At 36.6% G+C, this 16,712-nt stretch overlaps 1 protein-coding gene across 6 annotated transcripts in view; it reads right to left on the bottom strand.

Annotated features, from left to right (window-relative positions):
• Positions 1 to 16,712, bottom strand: part of AGL (amylo-alpha-1,6-glucosidase and 4-alpha-glucanotransferase) — a gene marked incomplete at both ends in the record, with an annotated part of 60,108 nt that overhangs the window by 36,684 nt on the left and 6,712 nt on the right. For 2 of the 6 annotated variants that reach the window (XM_080692761.1, XM_080692762.1), the window contains 10 exons: positions 711 to 898; positions 3,148 to 3,287; positions 5,003 to 5,100; positions 5,197 to 5,299; positions 5,611 to 5,734; positions 7,868 to 7,979; positions 8,145 to 8,326; positions 10,482 to 10,685; positions 11,571 to 11,737; positions 12,418 to 12,628. In XM_080692761.1, coding sequence (XP_080548887.1) covers positions 711 to 898; positions 3,148 to 3,287; positions 5,003 to 5,100; positions 5,197 to 5,299; positions 5,611 to 5,734; positions 7,868 to 7,979; positions 8,145 to 8,326; positions 10,482 to 10,685; positions 11,571 to 11,737; positions 12,418 to 12,628 — 1,529 coding nt within the window. The remainder of the gene's footprint in view (positions 1 to 710; positions 899 to 3,147; positions 3,288 to 5,002; positions 5,101 to 5,196; positions 5,300 to 5,610; positions 5,735 to 7,867; positions 7,980 to 8,144; positions 8,327 to 10,481; positions 10,686 to 11,570; positions 11,738 to 12,417; positions 12,629 to 16,712) is intronic. The other 4 variants (XM_080692764.1, XM_080692765.1, XM_080692763.1 and 1 more) reach the window with 3 other exon arrangements.

Below are 16,712 nucleotides of genomic sequence, written 5' to 3'. Positions count from 1 at the left end.
ATGTAAGAAAACATGAAAGAGACCAACACACATAGGAAACAAGAGAATTTACAGAGTAAAACAATTAAAAAGGAAGATTAAATTGTGCAGATATAGGAACAAAAGGAAGAAAAAAAAGGGAAAACATTAGTGTCATTACAAAATGCAATCTGTAACACTGCAATTCTGTCAATCTTTTTTGTTTTTTTGTTTTTAATACCTCTATTCAGATTACTAATTTCCAAGTGGTTAAGTAATTACTGATTAATTGTTCCTGGTAAATTATTGATCTATTGCAAAAAATTAGATCTGACTGGTCAAACTGGAGCCCGCAGATGATAGTAACAACCCATTAAGTTCCAAATTTTCTATTCTGAAAATATAATAAAATTGACACAGGTGCTTTAATATAGAGCTTCTATTAATTAACATTTATACTTATATTTTTATAAATAGATGAAAGTTGAATCAATGACTAATACGATCAAATTCCCTACACTAAAATTTAAAAATTAACTTGTTAAACATTTTATATCTCATTTTATAACAACTTCACCAAAAGATTATTGTAATTAAAAAAATTATTGCAAACGTGTTAAGAGTTACTACCAAATCAATGCTGGTGTTCAACCAGTAGAATGAAACATGTGCCTGCAGTCTACATAAGGAAAGCTTGGAAAAAACACTGAATATATTTTTTTAATGGAGATGAATGAATTGTTTTTCTATACCTCAGCTACATGAAGAGGTGTTGAGTGGCAGTTATCAAGGCGTACTCCCTGGAAGTAAGTCGCAGTTATTTCAGTATATTTTTTCATGTGTGCCCAGAGATAAGGGCAGTCCTCTGGTTTATTTCCATAGCGTAATTTAACACTGTCTCCCCAGCAAATAAGTTCTCTCCTTAAATAAACATTGGAACCTGTTAAGAAAGAAGTTTGCTTTCAATGGTTCAAGAAATAGAATATAAGCAATCATATCCAGGAAACACTGCCATTTTTAAATTGCATTATTTCTACTACGAATAATAGATTGGTCAAGAAACTGTATCTAAAAGTGTATGGGACAAAGTTTTACATTTTACACCTATCTTGCAAAAAATTGTAGCTTATAGCCTCTTCTAAAAATTTGGGCTCAATTTCAAAAATTCAAGTTGCTTCTTAGAAAAATATAAGAATATAGGTTTTTGTTTGTTTGTTTGTTTTGGTGTATGCGTGATACTGGGGATTGACTCCAGGGGCATTATACCTCTGAACTAGACCCATAGACCTTTACATTTTTGTTTTGAAACAGGGTCTTCTTACTTTGATAAGAGTTGCTATGTTGCTGAAGTTGTCCTTGAACCTTCACTCTTCCTGTCTCAGCCTCCCAAGTACTGGGATTCTAGGTATGTACCACCATGGCCAACTAATATGAGCTCTTTAAAGGTTTAGTTTTATCAAAAAACACTCTAAAGCTCCATCTCCACTTTTCTACTCACTTTTGCCAATAGGCTACATCAAATCCATGGCATATAGCAGAATTGCTGTTTTCATTTTTTTTTATACTTGTATTGGTGCATTCTAGTTTCATATCATAATATAGTTCACAGTGATAGCAACATTCATGCACGCAGCACTGGGTGGCTCTCTCCTGACTCCCTATTTCCCCTGCTTCATACAGGTACTGAGATTGATATTGGTTTTCTCACATATGTACATAATGCCCATAGAAGTGGTTTCTTCATTGATCCTCCCTCTCCCTCCTCCCTTCCCCTGACCACCTCCCTGGCTCCATTGGAGTTTCTCCTCCATTACTTGAAGCCCCTCTTGTATCCCAATTACTCTCCATCTTTCACATATGAGAGAAAACATATCCCTTCACTTTCTGTGACCGGCTACTCTCACTTAACATAATGTTCTACAGGTCCACCCATTTTCCTACAAATGACATTACTTTGTTCTTCTTTATTGCTGAGTATTTCATTGTGTGGATATTCCATAATTTTGTCATCATTTATCTGTTGATAGATACCTGGGTTGGTTTCATAATTTGGCTACTGTGAATTGTGCTGCTGTAAAGATAGATATGCAATATTGCTATAATATTCTGATTTCAGTCCCTCTGGAAAAATACCCAGGAGTGGTACAGCTAGATTATATGGTGGATCCATTCTCAATTTTCTGAGGAATTCCCACACTGATTTCCATAGCACCCGTACTACTTTGCAATCTAACCAACAGTATAGAAGAGTTCCTATTTCCCCACATCCTTGCCAGCATCTATTATTGTTTGACTTCTTGATGACTGTTGTTCTGATTGGGATCAGATGGAATCTCTGGGTAGTTTTGATTTGCATCTCCCTAATTGCTAATGATGTTGAACATTTCTTCACAAATTTATTGACCATTTGTATCTCTTCTTTTGTGAAGTGTCTATTTAATTCAATTGCCCATTTTTATTGGATTTTTAGTATTAAGTCTTTTAAGTTCTTTGTATATTCTAGATATCAGGACTCTATCAGAAGAGTAGCTGGCAAAGATTTTCTCCCATTCTTTAGGCTCTCTCTTTAGAATGGCTAGAAAAAACGAGAACAGAGATACTCAAATCGTTATGTTGTTAAAAAAAAAAACCCCAACAGTTCTGAAATAACTTTAATGTCACAAAAATAAACTCCTACTTCTGAAATATTGAAAAAAAAATAAAACCCAGCAGGTCTCCTGCAAAATGTTTCCTAAAAATGAAATAGCTATAGAAAAAAAGATGCTAAGAGTAAGTTAGAAGGAACCTAAAAACAATTAAGTTTCTAGATTAACTGCCTTTAATACTCCTTTGGCAAACGAATTAAAGTACCTCTTGAGGCAATGCAATTGTAACAGCAGTGGTTCCAAACCTCTTTTTTAAAAATGCAACAGAATCATATTTTGCCCAAATAAAAACTTACATAGACCCACAATACAAAGATATTCTGTTCAAGAAAATAAGAGGTAGGAAGGCAAAGGAAAGGAGATATGAACTTTTTGTCAACTCCTTCTCTTTTTTTTCCCCAACTGATACATCTCTGACACTTTTGGTGAAACAATTTAAAAACCACTAACCTAGCAAGAAAGAAAAATAAATAGAAGATATTACATTTTGAACTTTCTGTGAGCTCTTCTTTCCCCGTCCATAGAGAGGTAGAAAATGATGTACCTGGTTCAGCAAAGTTTCGAAGAGGGTCATCTCCCATCACCCATCCATTATAAGCCATCAGAAAACAAGCTTTATTTGGGAGGTGAATCAAAGATTCTTCTGCAGATAAGGCCATTTCTTCAAATGGGAAGGTAAAGTACCTACAGTACAGAGATACAATTAAATATTAAACCCACACAGAGAAACTCCTTGAAAAGAATCTGAATTAGCAACGTCAAAAATTACACATCACAGGCGGGCGTGGTGGCTCACACTTGTAATCCCCACACTTGGGAGGCTGAGACAGGAGGAATGCGCAGGTTCGAAGCCATCCTCAGCTGGCTTAAGAGACCGTTTCCAAATAAAATATAAAATAGGTCTGGGAGTGTAATCTAGAGGTAGAAGGCCCCTGGGTTCCATCCCTAGTACCACACACACACACACACAAAAAAAAAAAAAAAAAAAAAAAAAAAAAAACATTGCTAGGCATGATGGCGCATGCTTGTAATCCCAATACTTGGGAGGTTGAGATAGGAGGATCTAGGTTTGTGGCCAGCCTCAGCTACTTAGTGAGGCCTTCAGCAATTTAGTGCGATCTTACTTCAAAATAAAAAATAAAAATAGGGCTGAAGGTGTAGCTTGGAGGGAACTCCTCTGGGTTCAATCCCCAGTAACACACACACACACACACACACACACACACACACACACACACATACACACACACACACACACTTCTCTAGTGAGTAAAATAAAGAAAATTAGTTGAATACCATTTACAGAAATAAACTTCAAAATATGTCAAAGATCTTTAGAAGACTTTCTAAATAAATTTAGTAGCATTTGAAGAGTGGACAATTAACACTGTACCACATACAGCTACCATTTTAAGTAATTTTTAAAACATCATAAAATCACAAGGACATCACTGAGATATGGATGATCTATTACAAAAGCTTTTATTATCTTCTAGTTACCCAAGTTACATTGATGTTACTTAAAAAGTAAGGCACTACGGTACAGGGGATCTTGCTCTGTGCAGAGCACATTTTGCTCTTTGAGCCCCAGAATCTCAAAAAAAAAAAAAAAAAAAAGCTAAATGCTTGCTCAGTTTTATTAACATTGATTTTATTACTAAGCTATATGATTTGAGTGTGTCTCTCAAAAGTTCATGTGTCAGAATATCTTTACTCCTTAATGTAAATGCAGTGCTGGGAGGTGGGGCCTAGTGGTAGATATTTGAGGGATGGAGCCATCAAGAATAGATTTCTTATGTGAGTTCCTGCTCTCAAAGGGCAAAATTGGCTGTCATGATAGTGGGTTGTTAGAAAGTAAGGCTGCTTTGTCTCTTCCACTTGTGCTCCTGTGCTTTTCTGCTTTCTGCCTTGAATTGCAACAGCATGAGCCCCTTACCAGAAGCTTAACAGATGCCAGTGTCATGTTCTTACACTTCTTGGTCTCCAGAACAGTAAGCCAAAATAAACCTTGTTTCTGTATAAATTATCTGCCTCAGGTACTTTGTTATAGCAACAGAAAACAGACGTAAGTCTCTTATATAGCCCTCCAGAAATATTAATGTAATTAGTAACTATAAGGTGTTTCATACTGATGATAACTTTTCTAACTAAAGATGTGCCTAACAAAATTAATTAATATTAAGCTTACTTCCATCGCTTCTTGGCCTTTTGACTAAGATCAAGTGTAGTATCTGTTCTTATCAGTTTAATATTAAGCTTACTTCCAAATCAAAATTTCTACTTCATTTTAAGAAATGTACTTAAATCACACCTTAAAGAAAACACTTAGGTTAATTTGAGGCATTAAGTACAATTTAAAAATTTTAACCATTAATAAGAAGAAAATCAAAATGGAATACCTGGTAACTAAAGGATATTTTCTAGTGACAGGTCCTAGTTTTGGACCATGGCCAGCCAGTCGTTCATAAAGCACATTTCCCAGAAAGCAATTAACTGCCTGGAAAACATTAAATTATATAATCATCATCAACAGAAACAACAACAAAACAGTATTAAGATTCAAGAAAAACAGCAGTTCAAAAATAGGTAAAACCTGTTCCTGATGATGGTTGATGAGTTGATGCATCTCTGAGTTTAATTCCTCTACTCTCTTACGGAACCAATTGCAACATTCTTCTATTGCAGCTGGCCCACTGCTAGAGCAGACAGAGGAATACAAGGTTATGTAGTAGTTTTACAAAGCCTATATTTTAATTCTCTAGCAAGGGTAACACACAACTTAAAAACAATAATCAGGATCTTAATTATGGCTAAAAATTTTTATAACTGGGAAAAATTTTACATAGATGCATCCTTGCATACAGAAAAAAGGGAAAATGTCATGTGTTGAAGTAATAGAATTATGGCTCATTATTTTATTTCACTTTCTATGAACAATTTTGCTAAGTAGCATAAAGGTTTATAGGTAGCACTATACTTTATTTCACAGAGAAGATATGCAACATACTCATGTGGTATGAAAGTCGCTAATGCAATGTTCATGTCTACAGTGCAGCCAAGTCGTCTGTATTCAGGATCCTGCATAATCTTAAGATGCTGTGTTGGGTCAGACTTGGTTTCTCTCCTATTCTCTGAAAGAAGAAAATATGGCATTTTAAATGGAAATATCCACAAAAAGGTTTTAACTGTCACTGACTGCAAATTTCTAGTCTACAATTATTTATAAAAATAAGACAAAATATTTGTTTCACAAGCATCTTTCTACCTCTCCTCCCATCTTTCTGCTTATCACCATACACACACTAAAACATGCGCATATATGAGAGAGAAGAGAAATATAGAGACAAAAGATCATTAAAAAAGAAAAATATAGAATTCTCAGCAGTTCACCCAAAGCCCCACTTTTCTACCTCATTCAGTATTTACTTTTTTTTTAATGTGTGGTCCTGGTGATCAAACTCATGCCTTACTTGTGTTAGGCAAGTGCTCAACTGCTGAGCTACTTCCCCAGTCTTATGTAATATTTTTTGTGTGTGTATGTGGCACTGGGGATTGAACCCAGGGGCATTCTACCTCTGGGCTACACCCCCAGCCCTATTTTTTAATTTTTAAACAGGGTCTCACTAAGTTGCGGACAGCCTCGCTAGGTTGCTGAGGCTGGCTGCAAACCTGTGATCCTCATTTTCAGCCTCCCAAATACTGACAATACAAGCATACTCCACCATGCCTGGCTATTTATTATATAATTCATAATGTCATTTAGGATTTTGGTGATATGCATTTTCTTCCCAAGTGCTATCAATTATTCTAGCCTCAAGAATTCTATTTTCTCAAAGACTGCTTCCATTTCTAAAGCAAATCATTAACAACTTGACTTTCTTTGCATTCTTTGAAAGAAGTACACAGGTTTGTTTTCATGTATTATTTTCCATTTTTACCAATGACTACATTATTTATTTATTTATTTGGTGGTAATGGGGGTGGAACCCAGGGACTTTCTACCTCCAGGCTATTCTCCCAGACCTATTTTTTATATTTTATTTTGGAAACAGAGTCTCATCAAGTTGCTGAGAGCCTCACTAAGTAGCTGAGGCAGGCTTCGAACCTGTGTGATCCTCCTGTCTCAGCCTCCCAAGCGCAGAGATTACAAGTGTGCGCCACCATGCCTGGCTGACTACATTATTTATATGATAAAAGAGTTAAAAAGGAAAAAAATGGTTTGGGGGGAATTTCATTTTTTTCCCCCTTAGTGGTACTGAGTGAGGCTCTCAGCAACTTAGTGAGACCCTGTTTCCAAATAAAATATTTTAAAAAAAGGTCTGGGAGTATAGCCCGGAAGTAGAAAGCCTCTGGGTTCCACCCCCAGTACCACACATACACACACAAAAAGCCCCAGAGATCCTCACTTCTAGGTTGTGCTACACTAATTGCAGCTATTTTCTTTAGAATCCTTTCTAATTTATCTCTTAAAAAACACTAATTTGGCCGGGCGTGGTGGCACATGCTTGTAATCCCTGTGCTTGGGAGGCGGAGACAGGAGGATCATGCAGGTTCGAAGCCAGTCACGCTGGCTTAAGAGATCCTGTTTCCAAATAAAAATATTAACAAAAAAAATAGGTCTGGGAGTATAGCCCGGAGGTAGAAGGGCTTTCAGGAATCCCAGTTCCACGCGCACGCGCGCACACACACACACACACACACACACACACACAAACCCTAATTTGAGTTTGGGTTTTCCTCTTATTTTGTTGGGATACACTGATTGACTTGACTGTCTTTAACTGAAGATCTATTTCTTTACCTTTTGTTACTGGCTAATATCTGGCTTCTCTAGTAGTGGTAGGCCCCTTCAGCTAGAAGACCCTCTACTATAGTTAAGATTCTTACTACAGAGAGCAGAAGACTCCCATATCTCAATTTCAAAGCCTGGTTTAAACCTTTCTCAGATTAAGTAAGCTGCTCTACCTGACTCCCATTTATACTTTTAACAAATATATGCTGAGCTTGCTATATTTTGAGCATAATACCAAAGGACGAACAATAAGACGCAGTATCCAAGGGGAACAATTATTCTATATTATTATGATAGACCCTTCAGAAATATGCTAGCTCTTGGCTTCCACAATCATAGTTTTAGAAACACAAACATAACACAAATGTTACATAACAATAGCAGGTTTAACAAAGATGGTCATCAAGAGAAAATAAAGAGTAATATTAAATTTCTAAAAATTGATAGGGACAAGCTAGTGTATATCCTTTACCTTGTGTGAGAAGTCTTCGAAATTGCTCAACTGCTTTGTAAACATCTACTTGGAAAAATTCCCAGAGTTGAATCTTTGGAAAAATATCCTCCCAAATTACTTTCCGAATGCACTGAAAAATTTCAATAGTTAAAAATATATTTAAAATATTTCCACCAAATACTGTTTACCATTTTGAAGTACTGATTCTAAATAATTTGCAACCATATTTTAAGTCATACTTCAGAAATTTTGTTTTTTTTTTTATTTAGAGTGGTATTTCTCTATATATACTTACATTCATGTGATGATCATTTTCAATCAGAGCAGGTATTCCTTTTTCTTTGTATTTCCCTTCTGCAACATCACAAGAAAAATGCCAAAATGCTCTGTCTAAGACCCAGGCAGGTTTTAAGTGTGGAGAATTTACAAGATTATATGCAGATTCTGGATGTTCCTGAATCCATTTACTATTAGCAGCTTAAAAATGAAACAAAAAAAGAAAGAAAAAAGAAAACATTTCTTGTAATTAATATCTATATTAAATATAAAAATAAAATAAAATAGTAATATCTACTACCCACCCCTCCCTCCCTCCCTCCCTCCCTCCCTTCCTTCCTTCCTTCCTTCCTTCCTTCCTTCCTTCCTTCTTTTCTTTTCTTTCTTTTTGTGGTACTGGGGATGGAACCCTGGGGCTTTCTACTTCCAGGCTATACTCCCAGACCTAGTTTATATTTTATTTGGAAACAGGTCTCACTAAATTGCTGAGAGCCTCACTAAGTAGCTGAGGCTGGCTTCAAACCCGTGCGATCCTCCTGTCTCAGCCTCCCAAGTACGGGGATTACAAGCGTGCACCACCACGCCCGGCTCTCTGGGGCTTTTTAAATAAGGAATTTTCATTGTTATCTAGAAACCCAAATGCTTCAGAAATACAGTCTATGGCAGAGGCTGCTACTGTACTCCATTTTTCATACTTTCTGCTTTTAGTGATGGAACTCCTAAGGAACAGCTGTACACATGGCTGGAAAACTAAAGATTAACTGCAAGTCTCCTTTATATCTATTGTGACAAGGGACAAAATCCTATCTGATGCAACATGAGCAGAAGTAACACATATACCAGATCATGCCTTCTGAAGGCATGACTTTCCTTTACCCATTTGCACTGGGTGGAATATGAGGTAGGAGCTAGAACAGCCGTATTTAATTCAAAGCTGGAACCAAAGTGTTGGAGACAGAACAGCAACATGAAAGAGAGAACCTAGTTCTTTCTAGTTGAGGCTGGAGGATCACCACTGAGCGACTACTCTAGTCCTGGAATGCCTACTTAATCTTTTATAAGAGAGAAATACACTTTCAATCTTGTTTAAGTCACTTTATTGTTTTGTCTCTCTGTTGTAGCCAAACCTATAGTCTTACAACTACACTTGGTAACTAACACATCAATGTGAATTATATTATAGAAGTCTAATTTTCAAGTGAATTGTTGGACTACAAAGTTTTCACTGTAGACTTGGAAGCCTTGTTTCCAAGTACATGAAAAACACCAAATTTAAGAATGCATCTCTTGTTAAGTCTAATTTTGATTGTTTGCATTATTAATGGAGATTATTATCTATATCAATAAGTAAGATCTATAAGTGTATGTGTATGTGTGTGTACGTGTGTATGTACCTCAGATTCTACTGAACCGGGGCATTCGACCTTTGAGCTACACCTCCAGCCCCAATTTATTTTTTATTTTGAATAGGTCTTACTAATTTGCTGAGGACACTGCTAAATTGCTAAAGATGGCCTTGAAACTGTGATCTTCCTATCTCAGTTTCCCAAGTACTGGTGTTACAGGTATGAGCCAACATGCCTGGCCAACTTATATAACTGACTATATTCTCAACTTACACTGTTTTCTTTGAAAGACAATAAGTTCTGGGTGTGGTGGCACATGCTTGCAATCCCAGCATTTGGAGGGCTGAGACAGGAGGATTGCGCAGGTTCGAAGCCAGCCTCAGCTACTTAATGAGGCCCTTTGCAACACAGTGAGACCCGGTTTCAAAATAAAGAATAAAAAAATAGGGCTGGGGAGCTAGGTTGCTCGGAAGTAGAATGCCTCTGGGTTCCATCCCCAGTAGCACACACACACACACAAAAAAAAAAAAAAAAAAAAGGAAAGAAAGACAAAAAGTGATATAAAATTATGTTTTAAATTAAAAGATACTTAACCATCATTTGTATCTTCAAAATTTATGTCTATATAAGGGTTGGTGGATGGCTCAGTGGTGGAGCAGTTAGTTGCCTGGCATTCATGAGGTCCTAATGTTCAACCCCAGCACCACCAAAAAAACAAAAACCAAAAAATAAGAAATGAAATATCAGAATTTAAAATTCTTTTTTTAATTGCAGGAGTGGGAATTGAACCCAGGGTCATTCTGCCTCTCAGCTACATCTCAGCCCTATTTTTTATTCTTTATTTGGAAACAGGGTCTCACTAAGTTGCAGAGAGCCTCACTAAGTAGCAGAGGCTGGCTGCTAACCTATCATCCTCCTGTCACAGCCTTCCAATTATTGGGATTACAGGTGTGTACCACCATGCCTGGCTCAGAATTTAATATTCTTATCAAAATTAATGAAACTCATACCAGTATGATTGTAGACAACATCTGTAATACAAAGAATATTCCACTCTCTTTTCATTTTTTCCACTAGGTGTCCAACATCATCCCAGGTATACTTTCTATTAGGCCTTGAAAAGTCAGGATTTAATTCCAGCTGATCAGCGAGGGAGTAGCATGATCGAGAGTGTCCAAGAGTCTGCAAGGGGGTGAAATGAATCATGTTGTAACCTGTAAGACAAGGAAAAAGCAATTACTGTAGGAAAAAAACACAAAGCAAAATATAAAAGTAAACTTTCTTAAGGAATTGTAAATAGGAAGGTAACCATGCTACTGGAAAAGGACTCAAGATATAGGTTCAAATCCTAGCTGTACCACAAGAGACTTTAGCCAGGTCTACTTAAATTTCAGGATATCAGTGTCTTCATTCATATAAGACAGGGAAAATGAGATAATGTATTTGAAAGAAAATCACAGTGCTTTGTTATTATTAGGGGTTCAACTTATATTTGTTCAATAGCTATATTTGTATGTAGAAAATATATCCCATACAAGTATATCAACACACATCTTTCTCCTACTTTTAGTGTTTCACAGTACTTATATTTATAGTACTAAGTGATATCAGTGGGCTTTTCATTCCTTTCTTAATACTCCATTCAACTTGAAAATGGAAAATTAATATTAGTGTTATTTTGATTAAGAGTAACTACAACTTAAGTTTCATTTTATTCTTTGTATCTTTGGTAATACATACCTTCCATATGAAAAATTTTTAATCAATATTTATTAATTTAAATCATATGTAATAATATATTTCCTCTACATTTTAATAGCTTATTTTCATATATCAAAGTAAAATCTCAGAAATGATAATAATCCCATTTTATCATAGAGTTCCTTCGCTTACTAAGTTGAACTACATAACTTGCCTTTTTATAAATTAAAAATGGACAAGCATAAAATATCATATGGTTCTATTTATATTTTTAAATATATTTAAAAGCAAAATTAAAAGTAGGAGCAAAAATGTTGAAATTTGTATTACAGAGGATCATTAAATTCATTCTTAAAAAGAAAAACAAAAACTAAAAACAGAAATCAAGCTGACATTACCTGATTCTTTTGCAACCCTAAGTCTGCTTTCCCATTCGTCCAAGGGTCCTAAACACTTGCTTAAAAATGTCTGAAGAGTAACACAGTCTAAGGGTAACATGTGATTATCAGTGCCAACACGTAAAATAGGATCCACAACAATGTAACCTCCACCACTTTTCTCATTTCTAAGGAAAAAAAACAAAACAAAAACCTTTTCATTTAATGAGAGAGAGAGAGAACGAGAAATTTCTTCTAACAGACTGACTCTAATTGTAAAGTTAATTGTCCTATTTAGAAATATATGGATCGTGCAGGTTCGAAGCCAGCCGTGCTGGCTTAAGAGACCCTGTTTCCAAGTAAAAAGTATAAAATAGGTCTGGGAGTATAGCCCGGATGTAGAAGGGTTTCCAGGAACCCTAGTACCACCAAATTAATTAATTAATTTATTTATTTATTTATTCCTAAGTACATAAAATCATTTAGGGATTTGAACAAAAATTTAATGGAAAGCTACTTTTTACCCTTTCCCAATTACTACATAACTATATAATATACATAATATCCAATAAGATTGGTTTTATGAAAAATAAATATAATAGGATCTTTCTCATTAAGGGCAAGGACACTCAAATAGCATCCTATAATCAGAAAAAAACTATTTAAAAAATTTAAAACTACTTAAAAAAAGTACACAATACTTTGAATCTTCAAGGGGCCATATAACTGCTTTCTAGAAATTGAAGAGCCATATTTTATTTGCATTTCAAAAAATACTGTGAAAATCACACTCCCATGGTCCAAGTTAGATAATTTCAGGTTATTCAATAAATTAACTTTTTCTTCCACATGAGAACACTTGACTTACCCTTGAAGGAAGTAATACTGAAAAGATCCCGATTGCTGCAGATTAAGTTTACAGTATTTATCAGAGTCATCTTCTTTTTCTGTCGGATTTTCCCAATCCAGGGAGTGGAATTTTTCTCGATGAAATGTTTCTCCAGGACATGGGTAATTTGTATACACAGTAACTGCTTTTCCCTGCAAAGTTGGGCCTAATCGGAACTGTAGTTCAAAACCTGAACAAAACACATATTTTAATAAACTCATTGCAGACTTGAAATTACCAGATTAAAAAATACTTAGCCACCTTGTTTTAAAATAAAGAATTTAAAAAAATAGGGCTAGGGGTGTAGCTCAGAGGTAGAATTCCCCTGGGTTCCATTTAAATTACTCTAAATATGTCTGCTTCTAGTACTGGATTTGTCCTTTGCTAAAAAACAAAACAAAACAAACTAACAAAAAGAACGAAACAACTCTTTCTAGAAGTAGGTAGTAAGGACTGTGATCCATGACAAGAAGGGTGATCCTTAGGACTCTCCAGCATTAAGAACAGAACTCTCTGGACTCTTAACACAGGAATAGGAACAGTGTCTTCCCTGAGTTGGAGAGAAAGCTCAGAATTTATGGAGATTGAAGAGACTTAAATCTGGGGGGCACTGTGTTACAGAGAAGAGACCTACGTGGAAACTAAAGAGTGTTCCAAAATTTACCTTGGTTCATCTTTGAGTCTAATATTGTGCTAATCCTAATAAACAGGGTGTGACGGTATGAAACTGAGCAAAGAATTACTACTTGGAGTTGGGAACTGAGCAATTCTCATTTATTGTGCTTCACAGACACTGTTTCTTTTTCTTTTTTCTTTTGGTAGCAATCTTGTATCCAACAAGTCCATTGGCACTTTTCCCCCCAATAGTGCCTGTGTCACATTCAGGTAGTTCTCGTAACATTTCAAACCTTTTTGTTGTACCTGACAATCTGATCAATGACCTTTGATGTTATCATTGTTTTGGAGCACCATGAACAGCATTCATATAGATTGGAGAACATGTGTGTCCCAACTACTCCTACTCCTTGACATAAAATGTTGAAATTAGGCCAGTTAGTTACTCTAAATATTCAACTGAAAGAAAGGGTTGCACCTCTTTCATTTTATTTATTTATTTATTTATTTATTTATTTATTTATTTGTGGTACTGGGGTTCCTGGAAACCCTTCTACCTCCAGGCTACACTCCCAGCCCTATTTTATATATTTTTATTTGGAAACAGGGTCTCCTAAGGCAGCGAGGCTGGCTTTGAACCTGCACAATCCTCCTGTCTCCGCCTCCCAAGCGCGGGGATTACAAGCGTGCGCCGCCACGCCTGGCCACCTCATTCATTTTAAATCAAATACCATAAATAATTCAGCTTAGTAAGGAAGGCATATTGAAAGCCAAGACAGACTGAAAGCAAGGCTTCTTGTACAAAATAGCTAGCCAAGTTGTGAATGCAAACAAAAAAGTTCTTAGAGAAAACTGTCAAGTGTTACTTACATGGGCAAATGATTAAGAAAGCAAAACTGTCTTAATGTTGATACAGAGTTTTAGTGGTCTGGACAGAAGATCCAACCAGCCACAATACTCTAAGCCAAAGCCTAATCCAGAGCAAGACCCTAACTCTCTTCAATTCTGTGAAGGCTGAGAGCAGTGAGGACGCTGCAGAGAAAAGGATGAAGCTAGCAGATGTTAGCTCACAAGGTTTAAGGAAAGAAACCATCAGATGTTAGCTCACAAGGTTTAAGGAAAGAAACCATCACTTCATGTAAAAAGTCCAAACAGCAAGTGCCAATGTCGAAGCTGTAGTACGTTATACAGAAGATCTAGCTGAGATCATTGATGAAGGTGGCTACACTGAACAGCAGGTTTTCAGTGTAGATGAGCTAGCCTTATGCTGAAACAAAATTCCATCTAAGGCTTTCATAGCTAGAGGGAAGTCAATGTCTGGCTTCAGAGAAAAGGCTGAATTTTTGTTAGGGGCTAAAGCAGCTGGTGACTTTAAGTCGAAGCCAGTGTTCATTTACCATTCTGAAAATCTTAGGGCCCTTAAAAATTACACTAAATCAGTGGTGGTGCATCATATCTGTAACCCCAGTACTTGGGAAGCTGAGACAGGAAGATTGTAGGTTCACAACCAGCCTTTGGATGATAGTATATCTGTTTACAACATGATTTAGTGAATGTTTTAAGCTCAGTGTTGAGAATCACTGCTCAGGAAAAAAAAATTCCTTTCTGAATATGACTGTTCACTGACAATGTACCTGGTCATCCAAGAGCTCTGATGGAGATATACAGTGAGGTTAATGTTGTTTTCATGTCCACTGACACCATATCCGTTCTGCAGTCCATGGGTCAAGGAGCAAATTTGACTTTTTAAGAAGTACATTTTGGATGTATTTCTTACATCCTGGCATTATAATGATTCCTCTGATAGATGTGGACAAAGTAAACTGGAAACCTTCTGGAAAGGATTCAGTATTCTAGATGCTGTTGAGAATATTCATGATTCATGGGAGAAGGTCAAAATATCAACATTAATAGGAATTTAGAAGAAGTTTATTTCAGTCCTCACAGATGACTCTGAAGGGTTTAAGGCTTTGGTGTAGAAAATAATTGCAGATGTGATAGAAATAGCAAGAGACCTAGAATTAGAAGTGGAACCTTAAATAACAAAATTGTGAGATATCCACACAATGGAATTCTACTCAGCAATAAAGAAGAAAAAGATTATGTCTTTTGCAGGAAAATGGAAGGACTTGGAGAACATTATGTTAAGTGAGATTAGCCAGCCACAGAAAGTGGAGGGTCATATGTTTTTTTTCTCATATGTGGAAGCTTGGGACTCCAAGCTTGGAATGCCAGGACTCCATATAATGGAGAAGAAACTTCAATGGAGCCAGGGAAGTGGTCCAGGGCAAGGGGAGGGAGAAAAGTATCAGTGAAGGAATGACTACCATTGGCTATATGTACATATGTGAGAATACTAATGTTAATCTCAGTACCTTGTTTGGGGAGGAAGCTAGGGGAAAGTCCATTGAATGCTGTGTGTATGTATGTCACTATCAACACGATTTGCATTATGATGTGAGACTATAATGGACCAATAAAAGTATATTAAAAAAAGAAAAAGCAGAGCCTTAAGATATGAATGATTGCTGCAATCTCCTGATAAAACATTAAAGGATGAAGTGCTATTTCTTATGGATAAGCAAAGAAAGTAGTTTCTTGAGATGGAACCTACTTCTGGTGAAGACGCAGTGAATGCTGTTGAACTGACAGCAAAGTATTCAGAACATTATATAAACTAGGCTGATAAGCGGTGGCAGGGTTTGAGACACTGATTTCAAGTTTAAAGAAAGTCTACTATAGGTAAGATGCTATCAAAGGGCATCACATGCAACAGTGAATTTTGTGAAAGAAAGAGTTAACAGATGTGGAAAATTTTATTATTGTCTTCTTTTCAAAATTTCCAGTAGCCGGGTGTGGTGGCTCACACCTGTTATCCCAGTACTTGGGAGGCCGAGACGGGGATCATAGGTTCATGGCCAGCCTCAGCAATTTAGCAAGGGCACTTCTCAATTTAGTGAAACCCTTAGTCCAAAGTAAAAAAATAAAATAGTGGTAGGGGTGTAGCTCAGAGGTAGAATGTTTCTAGGTTCAATCCTCAGGGCCAAAAAAGAAAAGAGAAAGAACTTGCCAGAGCCACCCCAAACTTTGGCAACCACCATCCTGATCAATTGGCAGCCATCAACATTAATGCAAGACCCTATACTCATTGAATTTTTTCATAGAAAAGACACATAAAAATGTAAATTTGTCACTACATCTTTCTGTTTATCTGCTTAAGGAAGGTAGATTTAGGGGGTGGTACCAGCTACCCAAGATAAAGGGCAAATAAATCCCTGCTGCCAGCCACACTGCTGTCCAGCACTAATCTTGGGAATGAAGTGTGACGGCATGAGCGACCTGCCTGTGTGTGCAGACTACAGGGTGACGCCAGGGTCAGATTTCAGAGGCAGCCACTTAGACTCACCTGGTCTGAGAAGTGTATCAGACATCCTGTGCAAAGAGAAGACCAGAGTGGACTCTGAGTCCAGGTGCTAGGAGGGGTTTACTGTAACTTCAATACTGGAAGCCCAGCTGCTGATCTTGTTAAGTGAACCTCTGCTAGGTAGCCCAAAAGGTTGGGAGTGAGGATGGGAGAGGGGGTTGGCCATGATCTTGGATATGGTCCACTGAATAGCCAAATAGGTTCTTTTGTTTGATTTTTTGTTGTTTTTATATTT

The sequence above is a fragment of the Muscardinus avellanarius genome, assembly GCF_963383645.1.
Source record: "Muscardinus avellanarius genome assembly, chromosome: 3".
Lineage (NCBI taxonomy): Eukaryota > Metazoa > Chordata > Mammalia > Rodentia > Gliridae > Muscardinus > Muscardinus avellanarius.
This window is presented reverse-complemented; position numbering and strand designations above follow the sequence as displayed.